The sequence below is a fragment of the Balaenoptera physalus genome, assembly GCF_965194825.1.
Source record: "Balaenoptera physalus genome assembly, chromosome: 15".
Taxonomy (NCBI): Eukaryota; Metazoa; Chordata; class Mammalia; order Artiodactyla; family Balaenopteridae; genus Balaenoptera; species Balaenoptera physalus.
The window spans coordinates 71,297,284-71,315,510 of record NC_138894.1 but is presented as its reverse complement, the minus strand read 5'-3'; the positions used below and the strand labels follow the sequence as shown (position 1 = coordinate 71,315,510).

The 18,227-nt window shown below is 39.8% G+C and overlaps 1 protein-coding gene across 12 annotated transcripts in view; it reads left to right on the top strand.

Moving 5' to 3' along the window:
* Positions 1-18,227, top strand: part of LTBP1 (latent transforming growth factor beta binding protein 1) — a 417,364-nt gene that overhangs the window by 352,730 nt on the left and 46,407 nt on the right. For 7 of the 12 annotated variants that reach the window (XM_082426963.1, XM_082426966.1, XM_082426962.1 and 4 more), the window contains 2 exons: positions 13,925-14,050; positions 17,422-17,565. In XM_082426963.1, coding sequence (XP_082283089.1) covers positions 13,925-14,050; positions 17,422-17,565 — 270 coding nt within the window. The remainder of the gene's footprint in view (positions 1-13,924; positions 14,051-17,421; positions 17,566-18,227) is intronic. The other 5 variants (XM_082426964.1, XM_082426961.1, XM_082426969.1 and 2 more) reach the window with 1 other exon arrangement.

The following is an 18,227-nucleotide window of genomic DNA, read 5'->3' as shown; positions in this document are numbered from 1 at the left end:
ATTTACTGAGGGAGTATTTTATAATCTCCATTATTTTGGAGATTTATGTTTCTAATGTTAGTTTTCTGGATTTTGTTTTATATATTTTCTTTTTTTTTTTTTTAATTTCTCAGGCATATTATTTAATCTCTCCAATTCTCCCTTAAAATAATTTATCTAGTGAATTATAATAACAATTATCTCACAAAGAAGTTAAGGTTAAATAATGAATATGTACAAAAAGCCAAGTATAGTATGTGGGAATTTAAGTTCTCAATACATATTAGGTCTTTTCTTTTTTTTTTTTTTTTTTTTAAACATCTTTATTGAAGTATAATTGCCTTACAATGGTGTGTTAGCTTCTGCTTTATAACAAAGTGAATCAGTTATACACATACAATATGTTCCCATATCTCTTCCCTCTTGCATCTCCCTCCCTCCCACCCTCCCCATCCCACCCCTCTAGGTGGTCACAAAGCACCGAGCTGATCTCCCTGTGCTATGTGGCTGCTTCCCACTAGCTATCTATTTTACATTTGGTAGTGTATATATGTCCATGACACTCTCTTACCCTGTCACATCTCACTCCACCGCCTCCCCATATCCTCAAGTCCATTCTCTAGTAGGTCTGTGTCTTTATTCCCGTCTTGCCACTAGGTTCTTCATGGCTTTTTTTTTTTTTCCTTAGATTCCGTATATATGTGTTAGCATACTGTATTTGTTTTTCTCTTTCTGACTTACTTCACTCTGTATGACAGACTCTAACTCCATCCACCTCATTACAAATACCTCCATTTCATTTCTTTTTATGGCTGAGTAATATTCCATTGTATATATGTGCCACATCTTCTTTATCCATTCACCTGTCGATGGACACTTAGGTTGATTCCATGTCCTGGCTATTGTAAATAGAGCTGCAATGAACATTGTGGTACATGACTCTTTTTGAATTATGGTTTTCTCAGGGTATATGCCCAGTAGTGGGATTGCTGGGTCATATGGTAGTTCTATTTTTAGTTTTTTAAGGAACCTCCATACTGTTCTCCATAGTGGCTGTATCAATTTACATTCCCACCAACAGTGCAAGAGGGTTCCCTTTTCTCCACACCCTCTCCAGCATTTATTGTTTGTAGATTTATTGATGATGGCCATTCTGACTGGTGTGAGATGATAACCTCATTGTAGTTTTGATTTGCATTTCTCTAATGATTAGTGATGTTGAGCATTCTTTCATGTGTTTGTTGGCAATCTGTATATCTTCTTTGGAGATATGTCTGTTTAGGTCTTCTGCCCATTTTTGGATTGGGTTGTTTGCTTTTTTGATATTGAGCTGCATGAGCTGCTTGTAAGTTTTGGAGATTAATCCTTTGTCAGTTGCTTCATTTGCAAATATTTTCTCCCACTCTGAGTGTTGTCTTTTCGTCTTGTTTATGGTTTCGTTTGCTGTTGCACAACTTATCTTTTCCTGTCTTTCTGTGTTCTTGTATTGAACGTTCTTTCTCTTGTAAAAAGGATATATTAGTTCTTTTCTAATTCACGTTGACAATCTTTGTCTTTTAATTGGAGAATTTAGTTTGTATACATTTAATTACTGGTATTTGAGAGGTTCAAATCTGTACCTAATTCTGTTTTCCATTTGTCTCATCTCTTTCTTCCTTTTCCTTTCTTCCCCACCCCCACCTTTTAGAGTATTTTTGATTATATCACCCCTAACTTGTTTTTTTATATATATTTTGGAAAGAATGTTTTCCTATGATTTTTTCACTGAATAGTGAATGAAAGGAAAGTAAAATGCACCAAAAGTTAAGTTTGAGATCTAAAATGTTTTGGTCTAAATTCTATTTTCACATAATAAAAAGTGAAACTGTATACAATACTTATCTGTAAGCAGTAGAAAAGTCAATCTTCAGATAGGAACATTTACAACTGGCAATGTACTATTTGTGTTTGAGGAAGGGATTAGGTTCAAAGTGTTTATTTTTCATTCAACAGAATCTCTGAATTCACGTCCAGAAGATTGTACTTTTGGGCAGGGTCTCCAGAGTTTTTGAAGATAAACAAACACAGCTTTGTATGCAAAAAACACAAACAAACAAAAAATCTTGGTTAGATTAAAAAGCACTTAAAGTTTTTTTGTTTGGATTTTTTTGTTTGCTTTATTGTTTTCAATTGCAGCTGTAATTGTTGAAAATTGCTATGGTTTCCTAACTTAAAATATTTCCTAACTTAATAATTATCAGCAGCATTTTCTCTTAAGTAATTTTTTTTAATCATTTCAAGCCAAACAGTTTATTTTAAAGTAAAACATTCAGCTTTCTTAATTGTCAATTTGAAGAATTATTTAAATGTTACAAGTTTTTCAGTATATTTTAGAATATTTATGAATGTCTATTCCACTTTTGTACAGTTTTATTCATTGCTGTTAGAGTGCAGAATATACTTAGGTATATACTCAAGTAGGATAATATTTTTTTAAATTATTTATTTATTATTTATTTTTTTGGCTGTGTTGGGTCTTCGTTTCTGTGCGAGGGCTTTCTCTAGTTGTGGCAAGTGGGGGCCACTCTTCATCGCAGCGCGCGGGCCCCTCACTATCGCGGCCTCTCTTGTTGCGGAGCACTGGCTCCAGACGCGCAGGCTCCGTAGTTGTGGCTCACGGGCCTAGTTGCTCCGCGGCATGTGGGATCTTCCCAGACCAGGGCTCGAAGCCGTGTCCCCTGCATTGGCAGGCGGATTCTCAACCACTGCGCCACCAGGGAAGCCCTCAAGTAGAATAATTTTTTACTTTCATATCTTCAAATAGTTGACTGCAAACAATTTTTCTGATTTTAAAAGTAATATGTCCTCAATCTGAAAAACTTAGAAAATGTTAAGAAGTGAAAAAAAAAAATCATTTATCAACCAGCCAGTTGCTATTTGGTTTATTTCTTTTTTAAGTTTTCAGTATTTAAGTGTTTTAATAAGATCATATGCTTTTATCTTTACTTTTTCACTTAGTATTATGATTGTACCATACATTTTTAAAGATATGCTCCTAATTATGGAGATAGACTCTGTCCTATGTTGTTGTTGCCGTTAAAAATGTTTTATGAATAAACTTGTATATAAACATTTCTTTTCATCAATGATCATGTCCCTAGAGTAGATTCTAAGACATTTAATTACAAGATCAAAGGATATTAGCAGCTTTATGGGTCTTAACAACATATGTGAGCTCCTTACTTTCCAGAAATGTTGTACCAGTTTCTGCTTCCACCAGCACCCAATGAGACCTCCTAGCTCCTAACATTCTCTCCAAAAAGAAACTCATGTTCATATTTTTCTCTGTTAATTTGATAAGAAGAAAATAATATTTAATTTGCATTTAATATTAGGTTAACTTCTTTTATATTTATCTCCTTTCTTCTGTGAGATATTTTTTTTACCTACCTGAGGTAAAGTTTTTCTAACTGATTTATGTATACTAAGGATAATAATCACTGATCGATATTTTATAAATGCTTTCCCCATTCTTTAACTTGCCTTTTAATTTTATAGTGCTGTTATTTCTTTCATTGCTTTATACTTGGTCATTTTCCCTGTTCTGTTGTGAACAATTGTATATTTATATTTCTTATAGTATTTTATCTTTGTGAGGTTTTTTTTTGTATTTAACTCTTTCATACATCTGGGATATAAAAACGAATGCTTTCTTACCCATCAGTTTGTCCTTTTCTCTTCATTTTAGAAGAGCGTTTTAAATTGGAATTTGAAAATTTCAAATACATGTTCCTGCATTATAAATTCTACTTTTAAAACTGTCTGCAGCGCAGCTTTAATTTGACTGTTGCTTTCGGATGGAATGGGAAATGGCTAGGTTACCAGCTGTTTTTCTAGCTCAGCGCCATTGCTTCAGTAGTTCTTCCTCCCATGCTGTGGCTGTGAGGGCTCAGCCTTGTGTTTTGCTGATGATGTGATATACCATCGTTCTAAGATCTTCATAAGTGTTTAGTGAGGGTCAGGAAGAGCCTGTGTGAGTAGACACATTTTCAACACAAGGTTGGGTCAAAAAATCTTCTAAGAAGCTCCAGCTGAGACTAGAAGAGCTTGGAGGACAGAGGAACGTTACCTAGGTGAAAAATATGACCTGAGATCTGTGGGGAAGGGATGGGGGGAGGGTGTCCTGGCATAATAGATGCCACTAGCAAAGATTTGGAGACATGAAATACAGCATGGATTTGGGGACATAGTAATTAAATTAGTTTCAGTTGAACATGTGTGATGGGGGAAAAAGTGATACATAAGATACAGCTAAAGAGGCAAAGGCTGGATTGTGGAAGGCTTTGCTTGCTTTTGTGTTCAACAGTATTATGTTTAATGTTGCCATTACACACCTATTATGTGCCAGACTTTGTTCAAGGCTATGGACATACAGTGATTAGCAAAACAGACCTGGTCTCTGCCTTCTAGGAACTGCACTTGCAGGGCGCAAGCAGTAAATACACAAGTAAACGTTTCAAAAAGCATATGACCACAGATCATTATGCTGCTGCAAGGGAAAGAACAGAGTCAATGAGAGGAAAGAGGAGGGAAAGCTCATTTATCTCACCTGAAGGGTCTCTTAAGAAATGGCATTTGAGCTGAACCCTGAGGAGTGAGTTTCCCATGGAAGAGTGAGGTGGTGTGGAGCGTTCCCAGGTGGAGTTGTAGGAAGGGCAAAGGCGCTGAGGTAGGAAAGTACTAGGTGCATTCAGGGAGGTGAAAAAGACCAATGCCTGGTGCTTAGAGGGAGGGAGGCACAGTGAGGGATGGACTGGAGAGTTGGGGATGGAATGTACAAAGCCTCACAGGAGACATTAAGGGTTTGAATATCATTCTAAGAATAACTGAAATAGACTGATAGATTTTAAGCAGGACAGTGATATACTATATTTCATCATTTCTAAGATGCATATTTTTTTCACACTTTAATCTTGGGATGCTTCTTCCAGTTGATGTGATTTGTTTAAAAATAAGCAGTATGAAATACTTGAATTTGCAGAGCCTTTTTTCTTTCTCTTTTGATGGTATATAAAGTAAACTCTTAGGTTTGATGTTATTCAATACTCTATATTTTTGAAGTGTATATTGCCCAGGGTACGTTTGAAAATGGGATTAGAGGGGCAAGAGAAAACTCAGGGTGTCTTCTCAGATGTTGTTCAGACCAAGCATATTGGTAGCTCAGGCTAGAGTAGTAACAGTATTATGGAGAGAAACGAATGACTCAAGAAATGGTTTGGAGAGAGAACCTGGTACTGGATTAGAACATAGTGTTGGTTTGGATGTAGGGTAAGGAGGAAAAGGGATACTGAGGATAGATCCCTGGTTCTGAATGTAACAATTAGATATTTGGTGGCACTATTTGCTGACATGGTGAAAAATTAAGCAAAAAAAATTTTTTAACATCAAAAGTATGATTTGGGTGTATTGAGCTAGAGTTGCCTATGAGACATCCATGTGGGTGTGACAGTCAAGCAACTGGATCAAGTTAGATCTGGTGTTTGAAAGAGAAATCTTTGCTGGAGATACAAACTGGAAGTCCCCAGATATAGATGGTGTTTGAAGCTTTTAGAATGGATGAGGCCATCAAGAGAGACCATGCAATGAGAAGAAAGAAGGCCTAGGACTAAGCCCTGAAAAACACATCTAGGGCTCAAGTAAAAGAGAAAGACTGTGGAATGTGGCTAGAGGATTAAGAGAAAACCCTGGAGCATATAGGACCATGGAATCTAAGGGAAGAGCCTGCTTTAAGAAGAGGAGAGTTGTCAAGTGTGTTAAACTCCACTGAGAGACCTATTAACATGACAATCAAGAAGAGTCCTTTGGATTTTACAAAATGATGACCTTATCAAGAGCTGTTTTGGTGGAGTACTATATATGAGAGCCACCCAGGAGCGAATGAGAACTAATGGATTAGACACAGCACAGGTAGGAAAGTCTGGAACTTTGACTGTTAAAAGGGGTGAGAAATATGGTTCTAGCCGAAGGGATTGTGTGTCCTGAGGCTCTTTGTTGTTTTTAAGATGATAGCAGGAAGTGTTTGATCCTGATGGAATGATCCAGTAGACAGGGAAAGGGCAGTAGAAGATGCAGGGGCAGAGAGGCCAGCTAGAAAAGCAAATAATCTGAGAAGCCAAGTATGGATGAGCTCCAGAAGGCGCTTGGCATGGGCCTTGATACTGTTATCCCTGGAGAAAAACTGAAGAGGATTTAAGCAAAGAATTCTTTGGTTGGACTCTTTCAATAGGTTAATCATCCTCTCATTGTGGAGGATGGGTTTGGAGTGGCAGTGAATGGCTGAGAGCACAAAACCCGGTAGAATGTCATTGCAGGAATTCAGTTGGGAGATGAGGAGGCCCCGAGTAAGGTTGGAGAAGAGGGGAGAGATTGGAGATAGAACAAGAGAGAAAATCGGAGGAGTGCGATGCTTGTATGTGGGGAGGTGACCGAGGATGAGTCCCGTGTCTTCGGATAAGTTTGGGATTATGATGATAGTGATTTTAGGGTGGTTTTCCACTAGGGTATCTTTAACTGTGGCTGGTGAATGTATGTTTTTCATGTAATGACTGATTAAAATCAGAGCAGAGTTTAAGTTTTGTTTCTCGGGAACTTCTAGCTATTCCCAGATATCATTTGGGAGGCTGCTCTGGGTAATTTTTAAAGAATAATTCAAGTAAATCTCTTTTAAAGTAGTGAGTTTCAAGGCTGGAAAAAAAAAATTGATCTCTCATTGGCCAGCCTTGTTTTCCAGAATTTGGGGCTAGAAAGTTGGATTTGAAATAACTTGCTATACCTCTGTCATTTCTCGTTGCTGATCTTAGGCCACTAGCTTTCAAAACATACTTGTGACCATCAAGGTCCACAGATTTTCTCCCCAACTTCTTCTCTGTCAGGCAACAGCATGGAAGTCAGACTCTGCACAAGGATGTCGTCTTCTGTTGTTTTCTGGCTCATCCCCATTTCCCAGAACAAAGTTATTTTCCATAACAATAAGGCCCATATTCTTCAGCCTTGTTGACGTTGCCAGGCCTCAGTGGACCTTTTTTAAAAGGCTCTTTCCATATCCTATTGTGTTGTCTGGACCATCTCCAAATCCAGTTTTTAATTTCCTATTGGCTAAATTTTATTTTTTTTCTTTAGGCCTGCGCTCATCTTCCGTTTAATCCTGGCTTCTCTCCTATGCTGTGAGAGAGACCTTAATCCCTTTTGGGCCCACAGCCATGCCATTTAAAAATTCCTTTGGGCAGCTATTCAGCTGGTTTAACATTGTTCAGTCCCACTTCTTGGCTGGGATTTACCGTCTCCGGGTCTCCTTCTGTTCCATTCAGTAAAGAGTCTGAGGGCTGCATTTCTCCTGAAGCAGGAACCCTACATCCCTTCCAGTGTAAGCCCCCTTTCTTTGGCTCTGTTCTCCTAAGAGTCTAGTGCCAAATATTTAACCAATTCCAATTGGTCAGGAAGCCTTGGGCTGAAACAGTGGGTCATTCCTTCTCACGGAGAGATCCAAAGAGCACCAATGCTGGACATGGTCCTGGGACATTCCGTGGGTTACACATCCCTGGTGCTTGATGGGTCTTTCTTTGCAAGGGTCTCCTAGAAAAATATCATCTTCAGGACCTACAAAACCTCAGATCTTTAGATTTCAGGTATGATGATACTTGATGTCAAGGCCTTGTTGAAGGACAAGAGGAGGTTACTTGATTAAACTGTAAGTCAGTAAGTGGTAAGTCGAGGAGTATGTGTTCTGACTTGCACCTTCGTAGTGGACACACTCCAGTGTACCTGATGGGCTCACAACTGGGTTAGCTCTGTTCATCCTCTCAGTTTTATAACCATGGTGGGAGGCAAGAAGATGTGGTGGATACAGCCACAAACTTAGATTCTGAAGATTGTTCCTTCATTAAGCTCTGCTCCTTTGCCAGTTGTACCACTGATTGACTGGGTAACCTTGAGGCAAGTTACTTCTCCTCTCTGGGCCTCAGTCTTCTGGTTCTTAAAATGAAGAGATTGAACTGAATAATCTTCAAAGTCCCTTTGAATTAAGATAAACCTTATCATTCATCTAAAAATGCTTTGATGGGGACTTCCCTGGTGGTCCAGTGGTTAAGACTTTGCCTTCCAATGCAGGGGGTGCAGGTTCAATCCCTGGTTGGGGAACTAAGATCCCACATGCCTCACAGCCAAAAAACCAAAACATAAAACAGAAACAGGGCTTCCCTGGTGGCGCAGTGGTTAAGAATCTGCCTGCCAATGCAGGGGACGCGGGTTCGAGCCCTGGTCTGGGAAGATCCCACATGCCGCGGAGCAACTAGGCCTGTGAGCCACAACTACGGAGCCTGCGCATCTGGAGCCTGTGCTCCGCAACGGGAGAGGCCGCGACAGTGAGAGGCCCGCGCACCGCGATGAAGAGTGGCCCCCGCTCGCCACAACCGGAGAAAGCCCTCACACAGAAACGAAGACCCAACACAGCCAAAAATAAATATAAATAAATAAATTAATTTAAAAAAAGAAAAAAAAACAGAAGCAATATTTTAACAAATTCAATAAAGACTTAAAAAATGGTCCACATCCAAAAATTCTTTTTAAAAAAATAAATAAAAATAAAAATGCTTTGATGATAGGAAGGCTTTTTCTTCCCAACCATCCAAGAGCTGTGGGGATTTTCCTGTGAGTCATCCCTTTTCAAAAATGACACCCCGTTCCCATCATGCACCTCTCTAGAGAGCCCTGGCAGCAGAAGGAAGGCTCGTCAGAGAGCTCCTTCCTTGAATAGATGGATATGTCTTGCTCAGAATAAGGAAAAGGAAAAGCAAGAAAACAAAGGTAGGAGATGTTAAGAAAGTGAGAAAAAGACTTGTTAATTCAAAACAAAACAAAAAACTGAAGAGCGTATCTGAAAAGAAGAAGACCACATCATTTATTTGACAGAATATACCCAAATACCCCTTTTCCCCATGCACTTGGACTTTTCTGCATATAACACAGAACATCTAATGGAATCATTGAGGTTTTGTTATGAATTTCATTGTTGAGGTCTTTGAACACAGTTGTAATTTCTTGGTTAGTAAATAAAGTTTACCTGACCCCAGCTCCTTTTAGAAATCATGTTTCCTCTCCATACTTTCATGTTATTCCATAGTTCACTTTACCTACGTGAGACTCGAAGGACATGGTACAAGGTTGGAGTTCTGCTCTTATATGTAGAATCCCTAATAGCAGTCAGTAGGTTTTGAAAAACTCTTGGTCCACTGAGAAAATGGACTAAGTAAAAAGCATACGGACAAGGAAAATTGATCTACCAAGTAGGACAGTGGTTAAGACCCTCGAAGTGTGGGCCTGTTGGTCATTGACAATATTGCTCCTTTAAAAATGAGACCCTGGCAGTTCTGTTCATCCAGGACTATGTTCTATTTCTCTTTCTGACATTTAGATTATCTTGTTATTGGAGAATTCACATCAGTGATCTGCTTTCCTTGGTCTGTGTAACTTTTTCTTGAATTCATTTCCATTGAAATGGTAATATTGATATCTGCCTTGCTTAGTAAAATATAACTAACAAAAACTTGCATGAGAAATCAATTTTTACAGTAGTGTATCAAATTCATCTGGGTTGTCAGCTGAGAGATCTCTGGACAGTTACTCCTGTATCACTTACCTGGTGGACAGTATGACTGGTGATAGATAATATCATGCATGGCTTTTACAGATGCCCAAGCAAAATTCTTTTAGTAATTTAACAGAGTCATCCTTCATTAAGCAAAAAGAAAATCTGTGATATATGAATCATTCAAAATTTAGTTTCATATTCAAAATTCAACTTCAGCAAAAATGGGGTGGCTTTTACTCATCCATTTAATGAAGTTTGCATCTCGATCGGGCTTTTATTCTAGCATAATAATAAATTTTCTTAACATTTAGCTTTATTCTTAGAGTTAATCTTACTTGTAGCAGTTCTTATAAATCTATTTATAGACAGGACTAACAGTGGGAAAAAATCTCTGAGAGCTCATGCCATCAAAAAAAGTTCTAATGAAATGATGTTTTTTTAAAATATAGGTCATCAGAGAAGTGAAACAAACATCCTCTTATTAAGCTATTACTTCACCTCATTGTTGAAACGTGAAACTGCTGAAAGTTAGAGTATATCATTTTCATAAAATATTAGTCGTTGAAGAGCTAGTCTCCAGGCATTTTATGTTATTTTTCCTATTTGTTGAAATCCAAAATATTGCTCATCTAAACTTTCTCTGTTAATCACTATTACAGTAAGTCTGAGACTGCAAGACACCCAGTAATTCATAACCGGCTCAGGATGTGTTCACCTTAAGGTCAGTCATTCAGTCCCTGAGCTGGCAATCATTAACAAGAAATCGTCATCTGTAAGTGCAGAGAGTTCATAAAAAGGAAAGCAAGAGCTTTTACTTCAAGAATCTGGACTGAAAAGCCACCAGGTTTCCAGGCGCTGCTTTCCCTTCCTCCTCCTTTGCTGTCCACTGTCCCATTTCACAGGGAATAAGTTGCTGGTGAGGTTTAGTTGAAGGTTCCCCACCCCCAAAAGTAGCCCTGATAAGCACGGTAATGTCCACAAACACTCTGGGAGCACAAAGAAGGGTCCCTGAAATCTGCCACACAGGAGGGACCACACAGGAGGTGTCTCTTGGGCTGACCAAGGGCCAGGGAGAGTTTCTGAGCAAAGCGGACAGAGGGGAGAATTTCTAGTGGAGGAAGAGATGTGCACAAAATCAGTGAGAAATTAAAGACTCCAGGGTTTTCAAAGAACTCTAGTGCATATCTTCATAGGACTGGAGCATAAATTAGGAAGGAGGTTGGCTAAGAACCATGGCCAGACATGCAGCCAGACGCCAGATGATGAAGGGGGCTCGGGGCTCTGGGCTCTGCTAAGGAGAGTGGTTGGTATTCTCTAGCCACGAAGAGGTATGGAACATTCAGAGCGAAGGAATGTCCCTGGCAGGTTTGCAGTTTGGTGGAGAATGGATTAGAGGGAGGCAGACAAAACCAGAGATAAACCAGTTAGGAGTATGAGGAATATCAGGAAAGATAAGAGGGTATGATTGGGGAGGGATGAGGAGTAGGAGAGAGGGAAGGATTGACACTAAGGTTCATGGCTGGGGTGACGCGTTGGGTTCTCTGGAGAAGGGAATACAGGAGAAACGGTGAGTAAGTTCACTTACTATGAACATGTCCAATAGATATTAGATAAATGGTTCTAAATGACAGAGGGCCAGCCCTTGAGAGAGACTGGGAGACCATCAGTACGTAAGTGGTAATTAAAGCACTTCTGAGTTTCTTTCCAGCCCTTAAATCCTGTGGTTCAGTGAATAACGGTAATCTCTTCAACAAGTGCCCATTTCAGGAAGTCTAAAATTAGCAGTGGCCTGTGTAAAGTGACTTGATGACACAGTGCAGTTACCCTTCTCATGGTTGTGATTAGTAAATCAATTGTGATCCCAGCCTGATGCTGACATTGAAAATCCATCAGGGCAGATTTATTGAGTGCCTTTGTGTTAGATGCTGCAAGGGAGATTCATTTTTTAAAGATGTGAAATAATTTCATTGAGTTTTTCCATTGAAGTTGAGGTAAGATGAAGAGGCAAAAAAGGAAGGATAGAGGTGAGAGGGATTGCTCGCGAAGGTCAGGAAGTGGGGTTTAGTAGGAAGACAGTGAATGTGGTTTTAGGCTTGGTAAGTTTGAGATGATAATAGAAGATGAAATGATCAAGAATAAGAAGGATCCTGACCGGAGACAAAGTTCTGGGGATTTGTGCCCTGTGAAGTCTGGAGAGTGTGGAAAGGGTGGAGAACAGAGAAGAAGGGAGTGCTGAGGATGAAGCAGATGCCAGGGAGGGCTGAGCCCCGGCAGACACCACCTTCAGGCTGGAAAAGTGTGACAGTGAGCCAGAGTGGTTAAAGGTAGAACGAGAATAATACTCTGCCTGGGGTCATGAAAAGGGAGTTCAAGGAGAAGATGTTGACCAGACATAGAGGTCTAGGGTGATGATGATTGACTGGGAAATGATCATTGAACTTAACGATAGGTTGGCCATTGGTGTTTTTTCTCAAAGGGGTTTCGTGGGATAAAGAGTTAGAAAGACAGATTGTAGGTCATTAAGGGAGGAGGAGTAATAATTATAATAGTAATAATAGTAGGTAACATGTACACTTCCTACGTTACATGCCAGGCAATGTTCTAAGCACTTTATACATGTTATTTTGTAAATTATCATAGTAATTCTAGAAATGTACTAATATTATTAATGTTATTAGTATTGTTACTGTTTCCTTTTTACTGCTGAAGTATATTAGGAGATAAAAGCAATGCACGTAGATAGTTCTTTTGATATGTTTTGCAATGATAGAAGGAATGGAAAAACACGGTTGGTGACATCATGGTAAAATGAAAGCTTTTCCAAGAGATTTTAACATTTTTGAAGGCAGTGAGGGAAGGAGCCAGGGAAGAATAATCGAAGATGCAGGGAGAAGGATGAGCAGGTGGGGCTATAGGAAGAAGAGACTGGTAGGGATGGAGAAGGGGCCCCGGACACAGTTTTGAGTTGAGAAAATTAAGAAAAGTTTGTAGTCACTCATATTTTACAATTCAGAAGTGAGACAGTCTCTGAAGTTATGCTTGATAGTGTTGGACAATTAGGAAGAGAAGTGAGAGCGCTGCTGAATATCATTGCATGCATCTTCTTTTTCTTCTTGAAAAGTTTTTGACTTGGCGTTTAAAATTTCAGAAAGAGAAAACTCAACTTTATTAGTATGAACTCCCCCAAACTAAGTTCTGTCGAGTGCAGTTTAACTTGTCATTTTCTTTATCGTTTGTTATCTTATTTCTTTATTTGAACATAAACGTGAAATCCTCTTCACATGTATTTGGATGCCGTAATTGCATTTTCTCTTGATTGTTTCTCCAAAAACTTGTGTTTGGGGCCTGTGTAGTCCAGAGGCAGAGAGGACAGGGAGCCTGGAGGGTGGAATGTGCAGTGTGGCCATAAACAAGGAGAACGGGAGTGATGGGGATGGGAGAATGGAGAGGAAAGTGAGTAGCTGGGAGGGTGAAGAAGAACTGCATCAAAAAGTCCATTTGTAACTTCACAATTGAGACATCACTTTTATGAGAACATTTTTATTAACAGGGGATAGAAAGCACAGGACTACTATCATAAAGTTTATTATAGAGAACAAAGTGAATTTACAAGTTGGCCTCTGGCTAATCAGTTGGAGCAACACTGACATTTAGGACCTGAGCAGCTATAACTTGGTGACAGGAAATTGTTTCTTGTGAATAAAGTCTTTTTTCTAGAATAACTGGGACTGGCTGGCTGCACCACTGAACTTATCAGATCAAATCCTCCCCCTCCCCCTCCCCCTCTCCCCCTCCCCCTTCCCCCTCTCCCCCTACTCCCATCCCCCATTCCCAGCCCCCTTCATGGGAATGCTGTTTAGACTTGACCAAGGTTATCTCTAGGGTTGAATAAACCTTTGCCCAGGCAGGCCAATGCTTTCAGCTCCCAATTCGCCAGGTAGAACTATTAGCATTTACGGCAATCAAAACAGGTGACAATACTTTCACATATTTCTGCTGTAGGAATCTCCTCTCCTTGGAAATAAAGAGTTGAAAACATTTAGAAAACACTGACCATGGCAACTGCAGCAGTCATTTCAGTTTGAAAACATTTCCTGAGGAAAAGTAAATGTTTTCTTTCTCATAGAACCCAGTATTTTGTCTAATGAGATACGTTCATCAAAACATTTTATGTATGTGTAAAATGTTTTAGAAGTTCATTCTGTGTAAACATGATCATCTCATACTAATCGGGGTGTGTTGAGCACCTCTGTCTATCCATTAATAGCTGGTGTTTGTCTGTCTATGTTTTGTGTCTCATGGTCAATGTCTTTTTTGCAGATATTGATGAATGTGTAAACAACACTGTTTGTGACAGTCACGGGTTTTGTGACAATACAGCTGGCTCCTTCCGCTGCCTCTGTTATCAGGGCTTTCAGGCCCCACAGGATGGGCAAGGGTGTGTGGGTGAGTTTTTAGATTTTTTTCTCCCGACATGTTTCATATCTCTCTATCGAAAAGAAATCAAAGTCATCAACCACAGGAGAGATGGAAGCAAGACAATTGGGCAGAATTGCATCATAATTTGATCTTGTCGTCCGGTTTGGAGATGTGCAAAAAGATCCTGTGGCTTCTGAAATGGTTAGGGACATTCAGAAATAGAGAAGCATAACTTTGGGTTTAAATGTATATTAAAAAGAGCATCTGTTTAAACTCTTAGCTGGGTATGCGGAACGCTTCAGTCCCTCCTGCACAGGAAATAGAGTCTGGTGTGTGGTGGAGCTTGTCTGTCTTCAAAATGCACCTCCCTTAGGCAAGTGCATTTAAGGAAAAGTGTTGGCAAGAGTTTCTGTTTCCAGGAATGACACCCGTAAAATGATGCTTTGGATTGTGCAAGCATATTTCTTCAATCTGTTCTGGGATTGTCGGAGCTGGAAGGAATCTTGAATATCATCAGATGTCCTAGAATATGGTCCAGCACATGCTCACATAAAAGAAGATACTTTATAGTTCATGTTCTCATCAGCCATGATTTCTTTAAGTGAAATTCATTATGAAACATGTGCAATTAGAGCAGTTAAATGGGAAGGAGGGTATTCATTTCATAACTTCACCGATAACAAGGCTTTTTCTTTATTCTTAATTAAGGAGGAAACCTGTGGTCGTTACATGGCAGATGACACTTGTCGAGGAGTCAGTAACTTTTTAGTTTGGAAATTTGCAATTAAAGCACCAGTTCATTTCCCATCCAGATTAAACTGGAAAAACAAAATCTAGAAATTGAACAATAAAAGCACTTGAATAGTAACCGCCTTTAAGCTAACACTGTCGTTAACACTTGTTCCAATTCCTGCTGTAGTCTCCTTTGCACTAAAATACAAGTGGTAAAAACCATCTGCTATTCACTAAATATTTTGACTTAATAGGTTATGTGGTCTGGCCCCCACTTAACCTTCTCAGCCTCACCACCTGCTTCTTCCCCATTTATGTTCCTGCAGCATAAAACTGCTTATGGTTGTTCACGTAACTGGGAAGTTATTAGGCTGTTGTTTGCTCCTTCTGCTGGGAATATCCTCCTAGCCTCCCCTTCCCTGAACCTAGGTCCATCCCATGCGTTCCTAAAGCTGGAAGTTAGATGTCATCCCCTCCCAGATACCATCCCTGCTCCACTTCTCACTCCAGCTGAGCTGTGATCCCTCCTCCTGCTTCTGGAAGACCTTGAACAAATTCTATTATAGTACTTACAACCTTTGTTGCAATAATTTAATCATGTATGTACTGCCTGCAGCTGCCTTTTCCAAGGCAATACGCTCCGTGTGATTGAGAATTTTGTGTCTCTCTCTCTCCTTGCTGGGCCTAATGTTTGGCCTGTTGTAGGTGCTCAGTAAATGTTAACTGTTACCTAATGAGGTATCAGATGTCAAACCACTGACACCACATAGCTCCTGGGCTCCTGGTTAATGTTCATTTCTAACCAGTCAGAGGAGCATACCGAACCCATGTTGATGCTTCATTTTGACCCATAAAATACCACCCTAATAGAAGGAATATTTATTATGTTAATGAACCCAACAAATATCGTTATATTTGTCTGTTTCTTCTCTCTTTGAAAAATATTAACTGAACACCTCTTATATGCACCTCACCACTCTGGGTGTTCTATAGAGTTTAAGAGATGAATCAGCCCTCTGGGACCAGCCTTTGGCCACACTTTTCCCTCTGCTTGGACCCTGGCTGCCCACCCTTCTTATCTACGCATCCTTCAGGTAGAGCTTGGCTCCTATATCACTTCCCTAAACCACCCCTGCACTTAAGGTCCACTGTTCCATCCTGTCATCGTGCTCTGTACTTTTCATTCCTAGCACTTCTCCTGGCCTGTATGATTATCTGATTAATCTCCCTGACTTGACAGGAAGCTCCCTGAAGGCAGGCGCTGGGCCTGCCTGACTCATTATTGTCTCCCCAGTCTGACCCATAGAAGTAAACTATAAAATACTTTTTGATTGAATGTACAGTCTGGTAGGAGAGATTTCAATAGCCTTGGAAATATTACAAGTTAGAAAGTAGAAAATTCCATTTGACAGTTACCTAAAATTGATAAATGCAAACTGGCAAATTTCTAAAGTCAATTTTTCTGGTCTAAATTATGACTGTCCAGGTTGATTAAATATACCAACTGTCTGCTTTACTTTGTCATAATATCTTTACATAAGCAAAACTCAGCTCATTGGATTTATATCTGTTTATATACAAAGTGAAATGGAAAACCGAGGTAATTATCCAAATAAGTCAAGAGACATAAACTTTTTGTCCAATTAACTGGGAATAGCAGGTGAAAATAGTATTTTTTTTCCTGAATGATTTGGATAATTGCTCAAATTTTTAACTTTGTATAAACCATCTCAGAGTGTGCTCATGAAAACTGATGTTTGTACATGTTTAATCATGTTTAATGCATAAAATACATGAGCATTTCAGATGCCAGGTCAGGTACTTTGTTTAACTGGACACTCATTAATAAAATTTCTTCAGAGGAGAATGGGTAAAAAGTAGTATTGGGCAAGGGCAAACATAAAATTAGCCTTTCTTTATGGCTATGTACTTAAATAAAATGGACTTATCTGTGAGTTTTTAGTGTTTTAATTAAGTATATTTAAGTACAAAAGAAAAATATCTGGCAAAATAGAAATTACACTGTGGAACACCAACAGAATTTTTAAAGGCATCGTGAAATCACTGAGGAGTTACTGGACCAGTTTGTTTCCCATGAATGATTAATGTAGCCCAGTGACTACTTACAGGGGTTGTTCCTTCATTTCTCAGAGGGATACACAACCTGAATTCTGGTTGTTAAGTTATGGACATTTTGGCTGCTAGGAAACTATAGTTTTAGACATTTGAGTAGATTTAAAACAATTTCTAAAAATGCACTTAAAGAATTCTGCAGTTTCTGAAGTGCCAGTGCTGCTAATTTTCCTTGAATTAAGAACTGAGAGAGAAGTGTCGTATTATTTAAGACCTCATTATGTCAAAAAGTCAGGGAAGAGAAAATTAAACAAAGTGTACGTACGATGCTTGCAGTACAATTCTGAGTTGTTCCTTAAAGCCAGGATCAGAGTTTGGAAACTTTGCTTTGTGTTTTCACGGTCCTTTCACACAAACCAAAGCTTTCAGCCCTGCCTCTGGGAGCCCCTTCCCCCAAATAGCTGAAGGGTTTGATTGCTCCCAGGGGGTCACCTTGTTTCCAGCAGACACCACTAGTCTTGGCACAGCTGGTAAAACAAAGAGCTGTCAGGAGTGAGGAACACGTCTGACTTGATCTGTGCTCCCTTTTCCAGATGTGAACGAATGTGAGCTGCTCAGTGGCGTGTGTGGTGAAGCCTTCTGTGAAAATGTAGAAGGGTCCTTCCTGTGTGTGTGCGTTGATGAAAACCAGGAGTACAGCCCGATGACTGGGCAGTGCCGCTCCCGGGCCTCGGCAGGTAAGTGACACTGTGTCGGGACGGAGGGCTTCTCTCAGGGACCTGTACCTACACAGGTTTGGGCCAAACACTCTGGGAGTGAGGAAGAAATAACCAAATATTTTGGCGCCATGCTGTTTCTGGAAGCTTCCATGCTCTTTCCGAGCCTGCCTTATCAGTGGAGTTAGGATGTGGGTGACGACTGTTGGAGCTACATAGCCTCTAATGTGCTTTCCAACCCGGAGACACCATGGGTAGGGTGAAGGATCCAAAATGATGAGCACATTGGCTGGGAATTGCCTAAAACTCAGAGCCGTCAGCCCAGGCTTTAATATGGCAACATCTCATTAAGTTGCATAACTGCTTCTTTCTTGGCCCTTGGAGAAACGTTTTTTGACACTTCTCTAAATTGAAAGCAACATAAAGGCCCCTCAGGATCTACAAAGACTTCCTTCCACTTGGAATTCTTAAGGTGTGTTTTGGGGTTTTTTCCCCCAGAATTTGGCCTAGAGAGTGGCTGTGATTGTGTTTGTTTAAAATTTGATTGAGGCTGTGTCATCATGGCACATATTGAAGTGGAGAGCTGATGCTTTTCCAGATAAATCATCAACTTCCAGATCACCGGTTTAGTTTATGCCATGTGGCTAAAGCATGGTTGTATTTTGAGGGAAGCAGGAGACAAA